Here is an 18301-nt window from a genome sequence, read left to right as displayed (position 1 = left end):
GGATATAGCAGTTTCGATTTTACATGAAACACTGCTTCCTCTTTCAACCCCCTGACCCCACCTCCCCCTTGTTCGTAAACTGTTCGTTCTCTTCGCCATTTTGTTTCGTGGACGTAAGTTGATCTAGTTTCTCTCCGTTATAATAGCATTTTATTAACAAATTACTTTAACTGTAGGTATAATATAACATAATTTCTGCTTACAGTATTCGCAATCTTCGAAGTGAATTAATAATTGTAACTCTAGACGAGGTACATTGCTGTATTTTACGTATCATTGTGGACTGATGTTTCAGGTTGATAGGCTCAGTTGAACCTTGAGATTTCAGCGTTTGGAATTGAGGAAGAATTGAAATAAATAATGTAAGTAATATTTCATTAATATAAGGCCGTATAAAAACATATAAATTGACATTATCAGGGACTCGACCCCAACGAAACCTCCGCAGGGGCGTTCGTATTGGGGATATACTAATGACGTCATTCACTATGAACCCCATTTTCAGGATGCTGTTCGGGGACGTGGGAGAAATCGGTTACTTGGCATTATGCGGCAAAAAAGGGAAAAGTCGCGCGAGTTAATGTTTAAAGTTTTAAGTGTTTGAACTTTTTTTTTATAGAATGAACGTTACTGCCGTGTCAATTTTACATTACAAACAAAAAGGTTCGGTGATGTTCCCACATTGATATGAAGGGGGAAAAAGGGGATAAAATTCCGTAGTAAGGAAAAGCAGTAGTGTAGGTGACACAGGTACTGCAGGAAATCCAAAGCGAATGAAATCACGAAAATAAGTGACAATGGCAGCCATTATTGCTATTGATAATGCAGAGTAGCAACTCGTGCTCAGTAAGAGAATTCCAACACTTCATTTGGAACAATGCTTTCCATATTTTGGCCATTAACAGTTTTTGGGTCCGAGCCATATGTGACATACAGGTGGTGGTTTTGAAATTTGGGAAAGTTGTATTTGTCATATTTTATTGTTTAGTGGTGGAAAAAAAAATCATTTTGTTAATCATTCACAATTCTTACATGCCTTGTCTTATTCTGGTTTCAAAAATTTTGCTTAAAATTTTCCAGACTTGTTTTAAATTTTCTGCCATGTCTTAACACTAATGTCTTGTAATAATTCCTTATTATTATGGTCTTGTGGGTTGTTTTGCTTTGAGGTGGTTACCAGTGTTACCGTCAACTACATATTGCATGAGTCTGTATTTCCGTGTTTCAATTATAACAGTTCTCTGGAAGTGAAGGAATTTTCCAACAGCTGGACAGGTTTCATCCCTGACATGTTATGTGCAAATCTGATAACATACTGTAAGTGTAAGTGTGTGAACACTAAAATGTACCATATGAATTGGAAGCACTTGCAATAATTGTTTCTTTGCATTGAGATTGAATGGTTTTGTCTGGAATTTCTGATGTTGCATGAAATACATGGTTCGACGCGCAGGAGTTGATTGACTGATATAATTTCAGGGCATTCTATGGGAATAATAGATTTGGTGGAAATAGTGGGAGGAATGGTTTTGGTGGCAACAATGGAAGAAGCAGCTTTGGCAGCAACAGTGGAAAATCAGGTTTTGGCGGGAATCAGGGAAGAAATGGATTTGGAGGAGGAGATCGCAGAGGTGGGAATGGCTTCACCGGTGGTGCGGAGCGCAGGGGAAGTGGTTCTGGTGCTGGAGGCAGTATGAAGGGCCAGCAGCCAGGCGGAGGACTCGTTAAACCCCAGTGGGAAATGCATAACCTCCGACCTTTCACCAAGAATTTTTATGTTCCTCATCAGGATGTGTCAAACAGGTTTGTCATTTATGTACTTAGAATTTGATATACATAAAATATGTAATATGGGATAGACTGTCTATTCTTTGTGTACTTCCAAATTCATCATTCATATCCAGGAATTTGACTCAAAATATGCTGTTAACAGAAAATTAGGTAAGCCAAGAAATGAAGAAACTTGTCATTACTTTTGCAGGACCCGTCATGAGGTAGAAAGCTACCGTGTCAAAAATGAGATTACCGTCAAGGGAAACAACATGCCTAACCCTATCCAGTTCTTTGAAGAGAGCAACTTTCCGGATTATGTGATGAGGGAAATCAGGTAAAATTCATTATTAATAAATATGAAGCTACAAACCAAGAAAATATTCCATTTCAGTTTTTTGTTGTTGTAAGATATATAGAAATTAAAACTTTTTAACAAAGTAGATTATCATAATATTCCTTCCCCATAGCGAGTTTTGTATCTTTCTGCACTGTCAATTTTTACAATTTCAGAAATTCTGGATTTAATGAACCAACTTCAATTCAAGCACAAGGTTGGCCAATCGCCATGAGTGGGCGTGACATGGTGGGAATTGCACAGACTGGTTCTGGAAAAACACTGGCAGTAAGTGGCTTCTTGAGTTTTTGTCTTAGCTTACAGATGTCCTTGGAACATTTCTTTCAGGTTACAGGTACATCAAAAATCGTGTTCGTCAACATTCCTCGTTGGCTTTGTGTTTAGTTTTGATGATTATCCTGTGTGCGTCGCCCAGAATGTCTACCGAGAACAATTTGGTTGACCGGAAGGCTGCAGTATACACATAAAAGTTTTTCCGATTACGTTTACGAAGCCGAAAATTTAGTCTGTACTGCAAAGAAAACGACACTTCAAAAGGCTGGAAAGTGTTTTGACTAGCAAGCATTCATATTTTATTTAGTAGCTTATTTCCTGTTTCTTTTTTTATTTTGAGATGGTTATGCTTGCAGTATGTTCTTCCTGCGACTGTTCACATCAACAACCAAGAAAGATTATCTCGAGGCGAAGGCCCCATCGCTCTTATTCTTGCTCCCACGCGAGAGTTGGCTCAGCAGATCCAGAGTGTCGCTAGAGAATTTGGTTCCTCTACGTATGTTCGCAACACTTGCATTTTTGGTGGAGCTCCAAAAGGGCCCCAGGTAATCCTTTGTTGAATTTTGGCATGTAATTTAAATGCCCTTTATATATTTTACTATATGGCAGCTGGGGTAGAGCTCACCGTAAAAGACAGTTCATGTTTGTTTAGTGGCTGTTATGTGATTTTCAGGCACGTGATTTGGAACGTGGCGTTGAAATCGTCATTGCTACTCCCGGCCGACTTATAGATTTCTTAGAGAGAGGAATCACGAATCTCCGGCGATGCACGTACCTGGTGTTGGATGAAGCCGACCGGATGCTGGACATGGGATTTGAGCCGCAGATCCGCAAGATTCTGGAACAGATACGGGTAAGTGGAGGTTCAGCTGTACCTCCCTCATCTGGATGTTTTTTCCGCTGTCCACAGCCCGAGGACCGTGATATGGTGTCGCTGGTCACTCTCAACATAGTAATAAATTTTTTTTTGAAAATAGTCTTCTACTAGCGTCAGTGTCCATGCACATTTCTGGTGCAGTCCTCACGAAGTGCCACTGGCAGAGAATAGGAAGCCTTAAATGCTGGGTTATTTTGCAGCCGGACCGACAGACCTTAATGTGGTCGGCTACGTGGCCGAAAGAGGTGCGTAATTTGGCTGAGGAATTCCTGAAGGACTACGTCCAAATCAATATTGGTTCGCTGCAGCTTGCGGCCAATCACAACATACTTCAGATCGTGGATGTTTGCCAAGAACACGAGAAAAGTGACAAGTGAGTATCGGAATGCAGAATGCCTACAAGTGCGTTTGACGTTTATCATATAGGAATAATGGGATTTAAATCTGAGAAAATTATTAATTTAGGAACAACATCGCTTAAAATGGCATGAAATCGTAGAGTAACGAAGGAAAAGTAGCTGATAGCAGTTGTAGTTGTTAACAACATTAACTTAAGTATGGTACTTGTTGGTTATCGGGACACAAGACAGGAGAGTCGGATGTCTGGAATTGGATTCATATTTATCCGAGTTCATGTGGCGGCGTACAGATGATAACGGCGATATTTTTAAAACGATTCTAAAATCTATAATCGAATTTTGGCCTCCGGAGACGCTTCGTAACAACAATTAACATATGCATATGCAAATAAAATATAATAATTTGTCATTTATTGAAATAAAATATAATAACTCTCAAGTATGTGTCATTTATCCACACACATTAACCTAACCTAACCTATTTTTAAAGCGACATGTTCCGATAACCCACAAGTACCCTTTGGTATTTTATTTTCTAAAGCTTTTAATTTTTATATATGATTTATAATCAATAATTGAGATCCTCTCTTTCTAGACTGAATGCATTGCTACAGGAAATTGGCTGTGAACAAGAGGGAAAGACGATAATTTTTGTGGAGACAAAGAGAAAGGTAGAAGACATTACAAGAAGCATTCGCAGATTTGGGTGAGTACTGATAACTTTTACATAAGTTCGCTAGGAACATTCTGCATGTAATTTTTGTTATGGCTGTTCAGTTTTCAATTTGTCGCAAAGAATGCGGTACAATGTAACTACCCATGTTACAACATTTCAGTTTTGGCAACGTTGCTGTTGTAAATGAAGGAAAGCAAATTTTTCTTGTATTGCAGGTATCCAGCTGTATGTATGCACGGAGACAAATCTCAGCAAGAGAGAGATCACGTTCTCAGAGGTATGCATCTCTGCTGTTCTGTAATTCCTTAAATTCAGCATTGTCTTGTCCGTTGCGGAATGCACTTTGCCCTTGAAAACTCGGTGGGAACTATGTGCACCTCACTCCTTACCAAACCGTGTAAACCGGTATTATTTAAACAGCATTAACGAGTTGATCTTGGTAAAGGTGAAGTTGTGTTTTGCTGACGAGGCTAATTTATTAAATGTTTAGATGAGCTTTGGTTTTCAGAGGGTAAATGACCTCATGAGGGCAGTGGGTTTCAATACTGGACCTGAAATGGAGAAAATGTAACAGTGATATTATTGGTCTAGGGCAGAGGTTCCCAAACTTTTATACTTTGTGCCCCCCCCCCTTTCCAGACCAAGTGCAAGCAAACAGATTTGACATAAAATTTAGTTATGAGTATACATTTTATTATAATTTAGTATATATTCGATGAATTTAATTTAAAAAAAACTAATAAAATATACGCTTCATACCTGGGTTATTGGGATGGATGTGGTTTCTTCTGTCAACATAACTTATACCGGGGTTGGAGTTTTGTAATGGCTGCCCTAAGGTCGTTTTTCAGGTTCATCGTAGGTATCTCTTCTTCTATGGCTCTCTGGTCCGTTTTCAGTCCATGGCCTCTTCAATTCTCTTTCATTCAGTCCTCTGTTAGGTCCGTCTGTCCGAGGCTTTGATTGAGGTTTCAAAACATCTTCCTTTTTACGGCGCAAGGTTGTTAGCCTTGCGACCAACCCCCAACCTGGAGGACCAGGGTACCTGTCTTAGTCTGACCTCTCCCCCTCGACCAATCTGTCCAGGGAGCCCCACCACCACGGCAAGGTGCAGGTACCACTAGTGCGGTCATCGTAGGTATAATTAGACTTACATTGTCGTTTACTTCCTAAAACCGCAGATACTGTACGAGTCTGAATTCTACAGCACTATAAGGCAACTAAACTGCCTCAACCAACCAAAGGATGTTAAAAATGTTTCTCCATATTTTGTTAAAAAAAGTTTTTCATACAAACAACCCCTCGGGGGGTGGGGGGGCACACTTTGGGAACCTCTGGCCTAGGGGCATTTGGCGAACCATAAATCTAATCACATTTCCATTCTCGTGTCATTCTTTCACATCTAGTTTTTGTGTTAATAACTTTATCTTCTCACAGTTTGAGGCCGTCTTTCTCAGGCTTCATTTTCTTCTTTCTTTCTTTTATTTTTCTTCTCCTTTAATTTTTTATCAAAGATACGAAAGTGCATTCCACCAACATTTTATAATTTTTTCAGTATTGTATAAAATTAATACTGGTGATATTTGTAGTTCTTTATTATTATTATTATAAAAAGTAATGGTGGAATTACGTAAATGAGCGCTAACTTATTTTTCCGTTTGCATTTTCATGACAGAATTCCGTGGTGGAAAGTCAAACATCCTGGTTGCCACCGATGTGGCTGCTCGAGGTCTAGGTCAGTCCCATTTCGCTACGTAACGTATGCATTGCCTTGCTTGATGGGTCACGTGAGTGAGTACTCGGTATTTTGCTTGGCTTCACGTTGGTAAGGTAACAGGTAAATGCAGTATGATAGTAGCCCAGACTGGTTGATAATTTTTGTTAAGAAAAGTGGAGTGTTTGATGGGAGTCGTAATTTCAGCTTCAGTTGCTTGTGTTCACGTCAGTAGAAAGTCTTTTGTCTCGTTAAAGGAATTGAGATTTAATGACGAATGTCTTGTGTGTTCTGAGGAATATATTTGAAGGGCAGTGAAATATCAATTTAACATGTTCGTTGTGTGCCACGGTTTTGTTCGTTATTTTAGTTTCGTAGTTGGATGAATTTTGTAGGCCAGAAGTTACGCTTGTGGAGGAAATATGAAATTAAATTATGTGGAATCACTGATGAAGATGGGATCAAAAAAGTAATAACAAATGACAGTGATTTACACTGCTACTTGCATTAATTTTTTTATTATTATTTTCGAGGGAGACGTTTCTTATAACCTGAAATGTGCAAAGTAAAATGGTTCTCACATTCTGTGCACACAGTGGATGGTGCAGAAAGCTTGCGTTGGTCTAAACTGGTACCATAAGTGTTTTTTTTTTTTTGAAGAGTTCTTACGTCACCCTGACACGAGTATCATATTTCTTAAAAAATAAAATTGTTATATTTTATAATTATAAATGTGTAATCTTACTGTAGTAGATGAAGTTAAATTTTTATGTTGTGTGTTAAGATTGTGAATGTGTTCTTCAAACGGTGTTAAATTGAGATTTCAGTCCTGATAATCTGCTGAGTTTGGTCTAGTGGGTTTTCTAAAGCTGAACAAGGTGTTCAGTAAATTGAAAATACTTCACAAATGTTTGGTGTGTTGAATTATGCTGGATAGGTGGGTAGTGAAAATCAAATATAGAGGGGTTGTTAATTTGAAAAGTTTGAAATTTAAGGGGAAGAATGGGTTTAAAAGTTGTCTAAAGGAAGAAGAAATTTTTTTATTTGCTATGAACCACGTAGAAGGTTGGTTTTCGGTCATTTCATATGTAATACTGGCGGCTTTCAAGGAAATTTCTACCGCAGATCAAAATTTGTGTGTTATTAATATTTTTACAAATGGTAGCATTTTTATTGCAAGTCAAAATGACTCCAATGCCTTTATGGGCGGAGGGATATGTGTATGATAGATTTTTATTGATTAAGAAATAAACATGATGTATGCAAAGTTACGTATTTGACATTAGATAGCGAGGTAGGTGCCTTGCTCTGTCATCACTAGTCTACTGCGAGCAAGCTCACAGTTAAAGGGAATAGGAGGGATAAACTAAGCTTTCTGGATTCTTTTGTTTGTGTTTATACGAGACATATTACCACCCAAGCACTGTAGTTGGAAGATGGAGTTTATGTTGGCATTACCATCAAGCAGTGAGACATACATAAGAGAAAATTTTGATGTGAGGTGAGAGAGTTTGTGTACTGAGGTGCACGTTTCATTTTCACTTTGAATGTCTCATTATGTGCAGATGTCTGTAGATGGGCTTCATAGTTTTCAGAACATTTCACTAATACGCCGTTCCCCGGATATAACGCCATCATTTATACCGCGGATTCGGATATACTGCGAGTCTTGCCGGAGTCTATTCGGAGTGAGAATCAATGAATTTGGAAAAAAAAAATTGTAGGCATTGGTTATAGCGCAGTTGTCTTATAATGCGGGTCAAAACCCGCCAGCCGAAACCCCGCGGTATAACCGGGGAGCGGTGTAATGCTACGGTAAGGTGACTGCATAACTATCAGATACAAAGGTCACATTCTGTGCATAGTAAGTTACGATTGATGCAACTAGTGGGAGAACTTCCGTTTTGTTGAGATGTTAAGGAATTGGTGTGCAAGTGGTTGTGGCGTGGGATTATTGTCAAGGTGTATGTTCTGAAAGTAATATTGCCTTATTGACGGACACCCTGTGTGTTTCCATTATTAATCAGTCTGGTATGTTTGTGTTCCTTTTGTTCCAGAGGCACATGCAAGATGATTGAATCTCAGTAACATCTGGCAGTGCCTCTGCTCGCTCTCAGTTCAGAGGCGGCAGCACGCTGGCGTTGGCCGTGTTGCGCGTCGCTGACAAAATGGTCTCCGTGTTGGCTGACTGATAGTTGGCAGGACTGTCCAGTCCTCCATTCAGTGATTTACGCAAAAGGGTTTAAATGAGACCAAGAGAGTATGGTGGCAAATGGGCACCTACAAGATACTATCTTATCGCTGCTTCCTGACACACAGCAAGCAAAGTACTCCTGGAAATTGGAATGTTAACCTCCAGTGCAAGTTTCACATTGGTTTGTTAAGTCTGCCCTTGAAGCAACTCTTAAAATAAATGGAAATTACAGGAATTCAGTTGTACGTGTGTTATACTTAAAATATTCATTGGCAGAACAGTTATTTTGAAGTTGGCAGAAGTGATTCATGATTTTGAGCTCATTTTCTCACGTCTGTAATTCAGAACAAGTTTGTCGAGTTCAGCTCGCTCCTGAAACTTCCAGATATTTGAAGATTTGATCAGATTAATTTCATAGAAGCTTTTGATCGCTTTTTTGTTTGTATATCATTCCAAGTAGTTTGTAGTGAAGGTGGATGTAATCTCTTCTGTTCCAATGAAAGATCTTGTGGTAATGTTTCCTCCAATCTGGAAGTTTGAAAAACTATTCTTGAGCTCAAAATATTTGTTGTAATTGCCCCTTAAAATTCGCTATACAGAAGGACTGGAGGTTATTTTTCCAGAATGTAAATAGAAGTAGAGTAATCCAGTACAGTGGCCCTATAAGATGCTAGCTGTGCACCATTGAGACAACTCCAAGATGAAGGCATTACAGTTCCAAGATACTGTTTAAATTGCTTTTGAACAGGTTTGTATTGCTCTCATTGCTTCGAAGCTTGTGGGCTGAAAACTGTGGTGCTATCCAATCACAGTGGGGCAGGTATTGGTATGATACATATTTTTATACAATGTGATGAGAGTGTGGTGGTTGCGTAGTTTTGTTACTCAGTTTTTCGAGTGAGAAACTATCATCTAAAATTATCAAGCAATAAATGTTTATCTCTTATCACTAGCCAAAACCTGTTTTTTTTTTGTTTTTGTTTTTTTTTCAAATAAACATGTCTGACAGTAGACTACGTAAGTGTTATTTTTCTGTCCAAGGCACTAAAAGAGCATTTTGTCTCTTCGCTGGTTCTGTATACAGTTTTGTTGTCTTGAATTGAAACAATTACAGATTGTCTCATCTCCATCTAATCAAGATTTAACTAGTAATTGAGAAGCCTTAAGAAGCTCGAGGGGAAACAAGTTGCATGAACTGTCATCATGTGAGTTATCGTGACTGTAAGTACCTCGGTGTGTTTTAACAATGTTTAATAAAGTTTTCTCTTGTGGGTGTTAGATGTGGATGGTATTAAGTTTGTGATCAATTTCGACTACCCCAACTCGTCTGAAGATTACATCCACCGAATTGGACGCACTGGTCGTTGTCAGATGACGGGCACCTCGTACGCCTTCTTTACGCCAAGCAATAGTCGTCAGGCCAGAGACCTTGTCGCTGTTCTTCGAGAAGCTAACCAGGTCGTAAACCCAAAATTAGATGAGATGGCTAGTCGAGGAGGATTTGGTGGCAGAGGTGATCGTAAGTATCGTTTTGAAATTATTATGGTGGTCATCAAATGCGAGGAGGTTAACGGCTAGTAACACACAGCAGAGATTTTAGTCTTAAAACCTGAAGAGAAGAAAATCTTGGATGACCTAGATGTAAATGGGAGGATAATAATAAAATTGATGTTTAAGAAATGGGATGGAGGTTGTAGATTCATGTGGCTCATAGGACTTGAGTTAAGTATCAGCTTCTCAAGGTTTATTGAGTTGGTAGTGTATTATGGATGGGGTTCAGTGGTGGGCTGTTGTGAATACAGTAACAAACCTTCAGTTGTCCCACGATTTAAATATTTCGACTGTTCTCCGCCATTCATGATTCTGCCAGTTCTCAGTATTTGTATCAAGCGTCCTAGTGTGAGTGAAGTGAGTCTAGCACATTATGACAGCCGCAATCCAGATTTTGGGTTTCAGTTCTTGACAATGTTCCAGATTGGGCATTGTAGTTTAGTATAGGTTTAATATAACGTAGTCAAGTCTGGCCAGGTAATATGATGACATTATAGGCCTCTCACCTTTTGTATGTTGACATATTTTGCAGGTCGTTGGGGAAATAATGGATTTGGGCGTCAGCAGAATGGGTTAGGTGGTGCCAAAAGGTGGGAAAACAAGAGTTTTGCAGGAAAGATGATGAAGGGAAGTGATATGACAAACAGGAATAAGCCCTCGCATTTCTCTACAACTGGAAAGCCTACCCATTCTCAGGTAGGGGACAGTTACAGCTATGGCCGGAGGATGGGGGGAGACAACAAGTTCAGCCTCCCTCCACCACCATCAGGAGATACGAATTGGGGAAAGCAGTTTCCACAACCCATCAAGACAAATGGCAGCACTGCAGCAGTTGCTTCTCCCAAGACAAATAAACCCATCCTGAGCGTGAAAGAGATGTGTAACGTTCAAGGAATGGCAGCACCTGGCAGTGGTAATACCTACAATTACCCAGCATTCTTAAATACTTATGGATGTGCTCAGATGCAGGCTGTTCAACAGTAGACATGCTAAAACCTAAGCGTTTGGCATATCTGAAGAACAGTCTGTGAACTAAGTCAAATGTGTAGGTTGTGTTTATGTATATATTTTCTATATGAAAATGCCCTTTTTCACGGTTTGGAAAAAAATATTTTTCTTTTTGTTCTGTAATACTCTTAAAAAAAATTTCTGTAGGCACAGTTCTTGTCTGTGAGGTGTGCAGACATGGCTAAGGTGCAGTAATGAAGGTTGTGCAAGGACCTTTGCATCATCGTAGTTTGTCAATAGGACACCCAGCGAACAACAGTATTTGTGATATTTGAAGTACGTAAATTATATGCTTTGTTTTTTCCTTTATTTAAATGGTGAGAAATTCCTCAGGTTGGTTGTAAGTAGCCTGGTTCAAGACTTCAAGGAAAAATTGAGGCTGGAGCAGTACAGGTGTGATGGTCGTTACCTTATGACAATGGATCAGAAGATTCATGCTGTTTTTTTTTAAGTTGGTTTTAATGGCACAACAGAATTCCAGCTTAATGCCATTCCATTTTCCTGTCTTTTTCTATGTATATACGAGCTGTCAAGATAGATGGTGGACAAATATTGCTTTAAATTTCAGTATTGCTGTGTGACGTATTTTTGTCATTACTTTATCAACTAGAATTCCAACATTCATGGCGTGCTAATTTTTTTTTTCTTCCTACATTTGTTACATCTTAATCTTACATTATACTTTATTTTGAAAATCCCATGTCATGGTTGTAAGTAATGGTTTCTAGATGTGTATCATGCTGTAACAAAATCTTGTAGTGTACATAGAAACCATATAATCTACTTATTCTATCCCTTCCCCCACGCCTCTTAAAATCACCGATTGAACGTAATAACTTAGGAACACAATCATTACATGTCACACTGTTTTAAGATCTTATTGTATTTGTTATTTATCCTCGTGTTTGACTGGATGTTATTTTATTGTAATTTGTGTAGTGGGTTGAAATAAAAGTAAGTAAATCCCAGTTTTTTTTTATTTCAATGCCTGAATGTTTTGTTTTCTCTTGTGTTTTTTAGCCTTTCAGGCTTCCACCTGAACGGTAAGAAGTCACAGTAGTGAGTGACCTGGTGATCCAATTCTATTTAATGCTGATTAAATGTTAGGTTAGAGTCATTCTGAAGATTGGTATTTACCATGTGAACAGGGTTGTCCAGTTGAATGACCATACAGCTAGTGTTCTGGCAAGTTGTATATTTTGTAATTAGAAATACATGAAAAATAACATTTCTTTTAATCCTGGATACATGGCTGAAAATTTAAACCGTGTAGTGTTTGTATCCATTATAACTGCATTCACATTTTGTTCAATAGCAATTTTATTCAAAGAAGAAATACAAAAACAATATTCTTTAAATATATATATATGTGGTAAGATAATTCCAACCTAGTGGAGTATGAACGTTTGCAGTGGTAGTCCATTGATAGGTTATGTAAATAATGGCACAGGGTCTTTTAGTCCCAGTTGTGGAACACGCTGACCATACTGTCATGGCGGCATTTGAGTTGGTGCTCGCAGATAAAATACCATTGGCCTGTGCAGTCCTTGTTGGTTAACAGAGCACTGGGGAACACTGCCCCACACTTGTGGTTGGGATCGTTGCTGGGTTTTCCTGGTGACCACTTGTAATACCCGCTATGTTCTAGACGCTTCCCTAAACAGAGGGCACAGAATCCCTGGGTCAAAAAGTTGTTTCATATTACTGTCCAATAAAAGAAATGCAATGTTATCTTATACAAAATGGATTTGCAGTCTGACAATGTTTTGTATCTCGTGTGTACGATATTTATACTTGTCGATGTGTGTTATGAAAAATACCTGATATCAGAAAAGAGACCAGTATCACTGATGACTGATTTTGTTACCAATGTTGACATCATATCACATAGTATGTGAACCTGTTTGTAATGGCAGGCCTAATTTGGAATGCAGTGTAGACAAACATTTTAAGTAAAGTTAGCATCATAATCTCTCAGAATTGTTTTACAAAATGCTGAACACTGAATTTAGGCGACAGAAAACCAATAACGCTAGGCCTACATCCAGCGAATACCTTCGATAGTGAGGAAGACATTGTTGTTGTAGTGTTTGTGGAAGCCGACGTATACATAATGTTGTGGGTTTACTCCTGTCAGTAGTTGACGAATTAGTTGCGCTTCGGCTTCAGAATTGATCACGACAAGATGGGCACCATCGTCACTGCTTCCAGGCCTCGGCCCATGTCTTTGCGATCCGGTAGTACTTATAGAAGCCAATCCCTGGATATAGGCTGTAGCCATCTATGGGGATTATGTCGGCAGTGCAGGCTCCTAGCACACCGGCTGAAATGAGCATGAGAAGCCACATTGCGCAGAAGGGAATCCTGCCAAAATAACAGACGTTTCGGCACAGATTTTTACTGAAGTCATGGGAAATCCATGAGACCCAAAGAAAGACAGTCGTAAAGAAACGTTTGTTGGGGAGATGATTATGGTTTATAGAAAATCCCCGTCGAATGTTGCTTAGTGTCAGCCCACTACTTACCAGTAAATTCGTGTTTAAGATATCTGCAATCTCAAAGGAACTTCAGATAGTCTGAAATATCCTACACAGTTGTTTGTGCTAGCACTGAAAGTGGTTGTGCGACTATCAGTAGCAAAGAACCGTGTCAAGGGGTGTACATCTTGTACACTGCAAAGTAGACTTCTGATTCATACAATTTAAGTATCAGCTGTTAACTCTGCAGATGTTCATATACAGGGGAATTTCACAACCAATGATAAAATCGAAGCTTGCAAAACATTTTCTGTTGCTTTATTTAGCGACATTTTCGCAAATGTGTAAGTTCATATCATTATGTTATTGATTGAGGCTTCTTCAAAAGAACATCGTGTTACAAAGATGAGTAGCTGATGATAAACTTGGAATAAGCAAGGTTTTGGAGAAAGGTTGTCTCATAGTTCAAGGAATTAAGCTACAGAAACTGGGGAAGGCTACGAAAGCTTCTAGATAGCCCTCCCCGTTTCTTATTGCTTTGAGGCGATAACATGATTATTAAGTTGCTGAACATTTAATAAAAATTTTCCTATATTACGAAGGCTGTTAATATTCAAAGTCCACTTGTGTGGTTTATTGTTTTGTAGAGAGGAAATATAGAATGTATTTTTTCATTATAAACTTGAATGTTATTTAGGTTACTGCTGTTCAAAATTTATCAACAATATGGAATTATTTGTACAATTCTTCATATGTACAAGTTGCTCTAACAATCAACACTGCATTTTGTATTTGTTTCCTATGGTTCTCATTGTAAACAGTAATTATATTCTTCAACAGCATAAACCAGTCTATCTTTATAGTGGTGGTGTTCTGTTTGGACACACATGGCCCACCAGTGGGCAGATAACCCCCACCAAGTTCATTGCCAGACTAATCTGCACTCTTCATGCCCTTCATCTGCCCAGGGCAAAAGCGCACATCTGGAAAATGTGATGTACAAACCAACCGAGCCTGTGACTAACTCATTATTTTTCATTAATTAATGTGATTCACTGGTCTGTGGTCTTCTGGTTTGTAACACGCAGTGTTCTCGTAGGTGGTTATCAGTTTATCAGCACAACAAAGTGCTGCAATATTTTAAAATTTATTTTAATGAACCCAGCAAACAGATTTTAGCTTTTTGTCTCACAGTTTGTGTTCGCTGATTATAATATCTCTTTGTCACATTTTGAGAGATCATACCTGTCCTGTAGATTACGTAGGATAATTTGATTTTCCGCTGACTGCGGAGTTTATAGAATTTAGACAATTCTCATGGTGCTATGACCAACCTGGACATTGCATCTGGTTCATGATTCAGGTGGATATACAGAGGCCACAAATGTGTTTGAGGAATTAAATTACCCAGTTATCTTTTAGTATTTACATTTTTCACTTCTGACATCTTTCAAGGTTTTGAAAAAATATATATAGCAGGGCTGTCAGATTAATTTGTGAAGCTGGCGTGTTTTTAAGAAAAGAAAGTTGAGTACACCAGCAGTTTCTGCATATCATTACCTCCATTAAAAATATTCTATGCATTCTTCTGGACTTCAATCTTAGTTATATTTTCACAGGCTTCCCAAGCTGTATTTCGTAGGAACAAATTTTGGGCAGAAGGTTCACTTGGGGGGGGGGGGGGGGGAAAGAATGAAGTAGCCCATGGAACCACCATGAAATATTTATTTGAGGGCTTATGACAGTGATGAAAAACACAAACCTACAAGACCAGGTTCTGACACGCCATACGTGTATGGACAGGGTATGGTGTCTCTCACATTACAGTGCACCGGGCTGTCAGTCAGACTAAAAAATTCCCGTGCCCCTACGACAGCATGAAAACTAACGCAACAGATTCTGCCATCTTTCAGCTACTAGTCTGAAATCAACAAATCTTTTTAACGAAAACAAGATGATTTAGTAGCTAAGAATTATTTTATGCTTATCTAATCACTTAGAGCTAGGGCAGCTTAATCAGCATAGTGGCTGACTGAGGACTGGATGACCAGGGTTTGATCCCTGCCAGGGGCAAAGGTTTTTTCTTCTGGCACTGAAGCCCACCCAACCTCTTATCCAGTGGGTACAAGGGGTCATTTCCCCAGCAGTGAAGCACAGCCAGGGCATAATGATGACCGCTTGCCCCTACTGAGGTAAAGAACGAGAAGTAGCTATGTATCCACCCCCCCACGCGCGCCAAGTAAATAGCACAACTTTGCTTATATAATTGCTATATGGCATGTAAATACAGGAAAGACATGGGAATTTTTTCTTTTGACTGACATCTTTTGCAACAACCTTGGAAAAGTGACCATGACATTGCTAATGAACCGAATGCACACGCTGGTGGAGTATAAGATTAATCCTGTCACTGAATAACTTGTCACATACATCACACGAATAAGGTCCTTCTGCTGTATGTTCATAAACGTGCGTCTCTAGTTGACTCCTTTGGTTGAACGATTTGTTACAAATCCTGCATGAAAAAGGTTGATGTCCAGTGTGGAAACGAAGGTGTATCTTCAGGTAACCCTTCCGAGAAAATGATTTCTTACATATGTCGCATGTATAAGGTCTTTCTTGAGTGTGCATACGTATATGATCTGTCAGGTGTTGTTTACGAATAAAGGATTTTCCACAGAATGTACACGTGTGACCTCGTTTTGACGAGTGTGATTTTCCATGCCGGCGATCATGCTCACAAACATGCCCTTCAATAGTCTGAAAAATAAAATAAAATGGCAATCTCAAATTCTCAAAATAAACTTTAGAAAAACTATTTTATTGGAAAGGACTTCCCATTTCACACAAGGACTGTTTTACACACACAAAAAACCTACACAATACATACTCCATGTATTTATCTCCAGATCGCAAGCCAGAAATTCATGTTACACTGGAGACACAGGATCTCCAAGACTGATTTGTGTCAAAGCGACAGGGAAGGGAAGATGCATTGGGCAAAACGAAGATGACAATGCAATTACTTGTAATAAGTATACACACACACAGTGAAATACTGAGCAGTACACATTCCCTTCCATTTTCTACAGCGTTCTTTATTTTCTTCAGGAGAAAAGGCTTAAAAGATTATCATGCTGTCTGTGTGTCCACCCTCCCAGTAATTCAACCATTTAACTGGTTATAGTAATACTTTATATTAACATTAAAGAAAAATGTTAGAACTTGCCTCTGGTTCACTCATGATTATGGGGACAGGATCCTCGTCAAGTATCATTTCAAAGAGTTCTCCATGTCCAGGTGAAGGCATTAGTTGAGTATCATCACTATCTGAATCAAATTCTGGCTTGATATCACCTGTAATGTACTACAAGGCAATGACAATAAAATAAATTAAACTTACGGTCGATAATTCAAGTACACAAGAGAGACAGCTGAATCAGAGATAAAATATTGCTATATGCAAAACCTACTTCACTTTCTTTCATCACTACAGGTAGAATATAGTTTTCATGTTTTATGTTAAGAATCTCATTTTCACTCTTTGTAGATAATGGATCAATGTCAGCAACTGATTCAGATTCCACTTTGACGGTTGCAGCCATATTGCAAGCTGAAACACAAAGGGAACATTACAGCAACAATTCTTTAAAATTATGTTTTTCTTACATGTGCACAGGCCATCCCCATTCAGCTACCAAACATATGTAAGGAATATTATTTTGTTCCACATATACAATTATGAATACGTTTCATTTTATTTCCATGCCAGTGGAAAATATGCAGTAATGAGAAGTTATTCGATACACAGACATACTGATACTTGAATGGGGAGAATGAAAAATAAACCAAGTCCCTCTGCAAAATAAAGCTTGCATATTTGAGGTTATGTCAGTAAAAGCATCCAGCAGTTTAACTCGCATCTCTCATAACACTAATACATAACCATATTTTAAACCTTGGCACCGCACACCTATTAAATACATTTTATGTCCTTATTACGAAACAGGAAATACACATGTCTACTATAACAAAGACTAGCTCCTGGAATCAGTAAAGATTTGATCCATGGTAAAGGTATACAGCATTGCCATTGCTTCCGTGCGTCAGTAACATATTTTACAAATCTGCAAAATTAGTCCATACACCAAAACATTTCAAAACAATTTAATGAAATTCATCCATACATTCAATTTCTCAAATGAAATTATAACAATCACTCTCATAACTCGCCATTTTCTGCGTTTTCCGTTTGCGTGATAAATTATTTACATCAAAGTTTCCTAGATACTTGCTGCACATTCGACTTCGAACATCAGAGAATTTCGTGAGAGATGTAATAACTATAAACTTTTTATATCATGGAGTCAGATTAAGTGCACTGTGTTGAATAATAGAAATGTCTTAAAATAATAAGAATTTCCATTAGTCCTAGGCAAGTGAAGTAACGAAGTGTGGTTGAATCTAAATGTGGAATTGAATGGAAGTGAAGACATGCATGAAATTACGTAATTAGGAAGTTGACTTTTCACCATCAAGGCATAATGAAGAAAAGTTATATATTTTTAATAACTGCCAGTATTCGAAAGCGTCAACCGTGATATCATTGTCGAGCTATAAGTCTTCTATTCGCCCTCCATCGTAGAGATATTTCATCGTATCTGTATTCACGGTCAGGCACACTTTTTGTACTCTTCCTTCAGGTCCTTCCACAGATATTCTGCGTTGTCTTTGTCGTGTGCAGTTTCCACCTGGTAGCTGGCAAAATGAAGGGTGTATAGAAATGTTTCTTCTGTAATTGATATACCCATGGGATTGCATTTTCTCCAAAATTTTTCCAGTACCTTATCTAAATAGATTTTAAAAAGTGTAGGTGGCAGGGAGCATTTTTGCTGCAAACCCTTTGCAACAGGAAATTCTGTAGACACTGTATTGCTTATCTCTATCTTAAAACTGATATTTTCACTGTTTACTGATATAGGGATTCCTTCTAGAAGCTACCACATTTTACAGACAGGAACGCTGTGGTATGCTTTGCATATAT

At 38.5% G+C, this 18301-nt stretch overlaps 3 protein-coding genes across 7 annotated transcripts; 1 reads left to right on the top strand and 2 right to left on the bottom strand.

Moving 5' to 3' along the window:
* The first annotated feature begins 12 nt into the window (after positions 1–12).
* On the top strand, positions 13–11748 carry LOC110836424 (ATP-dependent RNA helicase p62). Of its 2 annotated transcripts, XM_022077593.2 has the most exons (13): positions 14–113; positions 296–362; positions 1480–1803; positions 1982–2107; positions 2284–2395; positions 2758–2946; positions 3075–3254; positions 3479–3651; positions 4233–4343; positions 4529–4590; positions 5989–6048; positions 9501–9740; positions 10305–11748. In XM_022077593.2, coding segments are annotated over exons 2-13 (2031 nt in total). In that variant the 5' UTR covers positions 14–113; positions 296–360; the 3' UTR covers positions 10757–11748. The 2 variants fall into 2 exon arrangements, with proteins under 2 accessions (XP_087199208.1, XP_021933285.1); XM_087343082.1 differs by lacking the exons at positions 9501–9740; positions 10305–11748 and adding an exon at positions 8085–9200 and having other exon boundaries at positions 13–113.
* A 210-nt stretch (positions 11749–11958) lies between these two features.
* LOC110836426 (hemolymph lipopolysaccharide-binding protein) lies at positions 11959–14823 on the bottom strand. Its single transcript, XM_087343090.1, is given in 4 exon segments — positions 11959–12436; positions 12836–12981; positions 12983–13144; positions 13306–14823. Coding segments are annotated over 3 exon segments (492 nt in total). The 5' UTR covers positions 13129–13144; positions 13306–14823; the 3' UTR covers positions 11959–12236.
* Positions 14824–14964: 141 nt separating this feature from the next.
* Positions 14965–17717, bottom strand: LOC110836420 (uncharacterized). Of its 4 annotated transcripts, none has more exons than XM_022077578.2 (4): positions 17445–17717; positions 16731–16870; positions 16487–16624; positions 14965–16017 (listed from the first exon to the last, which is right to left on the bottom strand). In XM_022077578.2, exons 2-4 carry the CDS (start codon positions 16860–16862, stop codon positions 15619–15621), a joined length of 669 nt encoding a protein of 222 aa, XP_021933270.2. In that variant the 5' UTR covers positions 16863–16870; positions 17445–17717; the 3' UTR covers positions 14965–15618. The 4 variants fall into 4 exon arrangements, with proteins under 4 accessions (XP_021933270.2, XP_021933268.2, XP_021933267.2 ...); XM_022077576.2 differs by having other exon boundaries at positions 17491–17717; XM_022077575.2 differs by lacking the exon at positions 17445–17717 and adding an exon at positions 17231–17429.
* Between the last annotated feature and the right edge of the window lie 584 nt (positions 17718–18301).

The sequence above is a fragment of the Zootermopsis nevadensis genome, unplaced genomic scaffold (genome assembly GCF_977971745.1).
Source record: "Zootermopsis nevadensis isolate Lab colony 2312 unplaced genomic scaffold, Znev_1.0 Znev_ptg000004l, whole genome shotgun sequence".
Lineage (NCBI taxonomy): Eukaryota > Metazoa > Arthropoda > Insecta > Blattodea > Termopsidae > Zootermopsis > Zootermopsis nevadensis.
The sequence above is the reverse complement of the archived record's forward strand: the minus strand, read 5'-3'. Positions and strand labels throughout refer to the sequence as shown.

Bases quoted from the DNA above. Each gene is read 5' to 3' on its own strand.
- LOC110836420 (XM_022077575.2), bottom strand. The intron at 16,625-16,730 runs GTAGGTTTTGCA...ATTGCCTTGTAG, and splicing joins TAGTGATGAAAGAAAGTGAA to TACATTACAGGTGATATCAA. The intron at 16,018-16,486 runs GCAAGTTCTAAC...TTTATTTTTCAG, and splicing joins TAATCATGAGTGAACCAGAG to ACTATTGAAGGGCATGTTTG.
- LOC110836424 (XM_022077593.2), top strand. The intron at 2,108-2,283 runs GTAAAATTCATT...TTACAATTTCAG, and splicing joins TATGTGATGAGGGAAATCAG to AAATTCTGGATTTAATGAAC. The intron at 6,049-9,500 runs GTCAGTCCCATT...TGTGGGTGTTAG, and splicing joins TGTGGCTGCTCGAGGTCTAG to ATGTGGATGGTATTAAGTTT.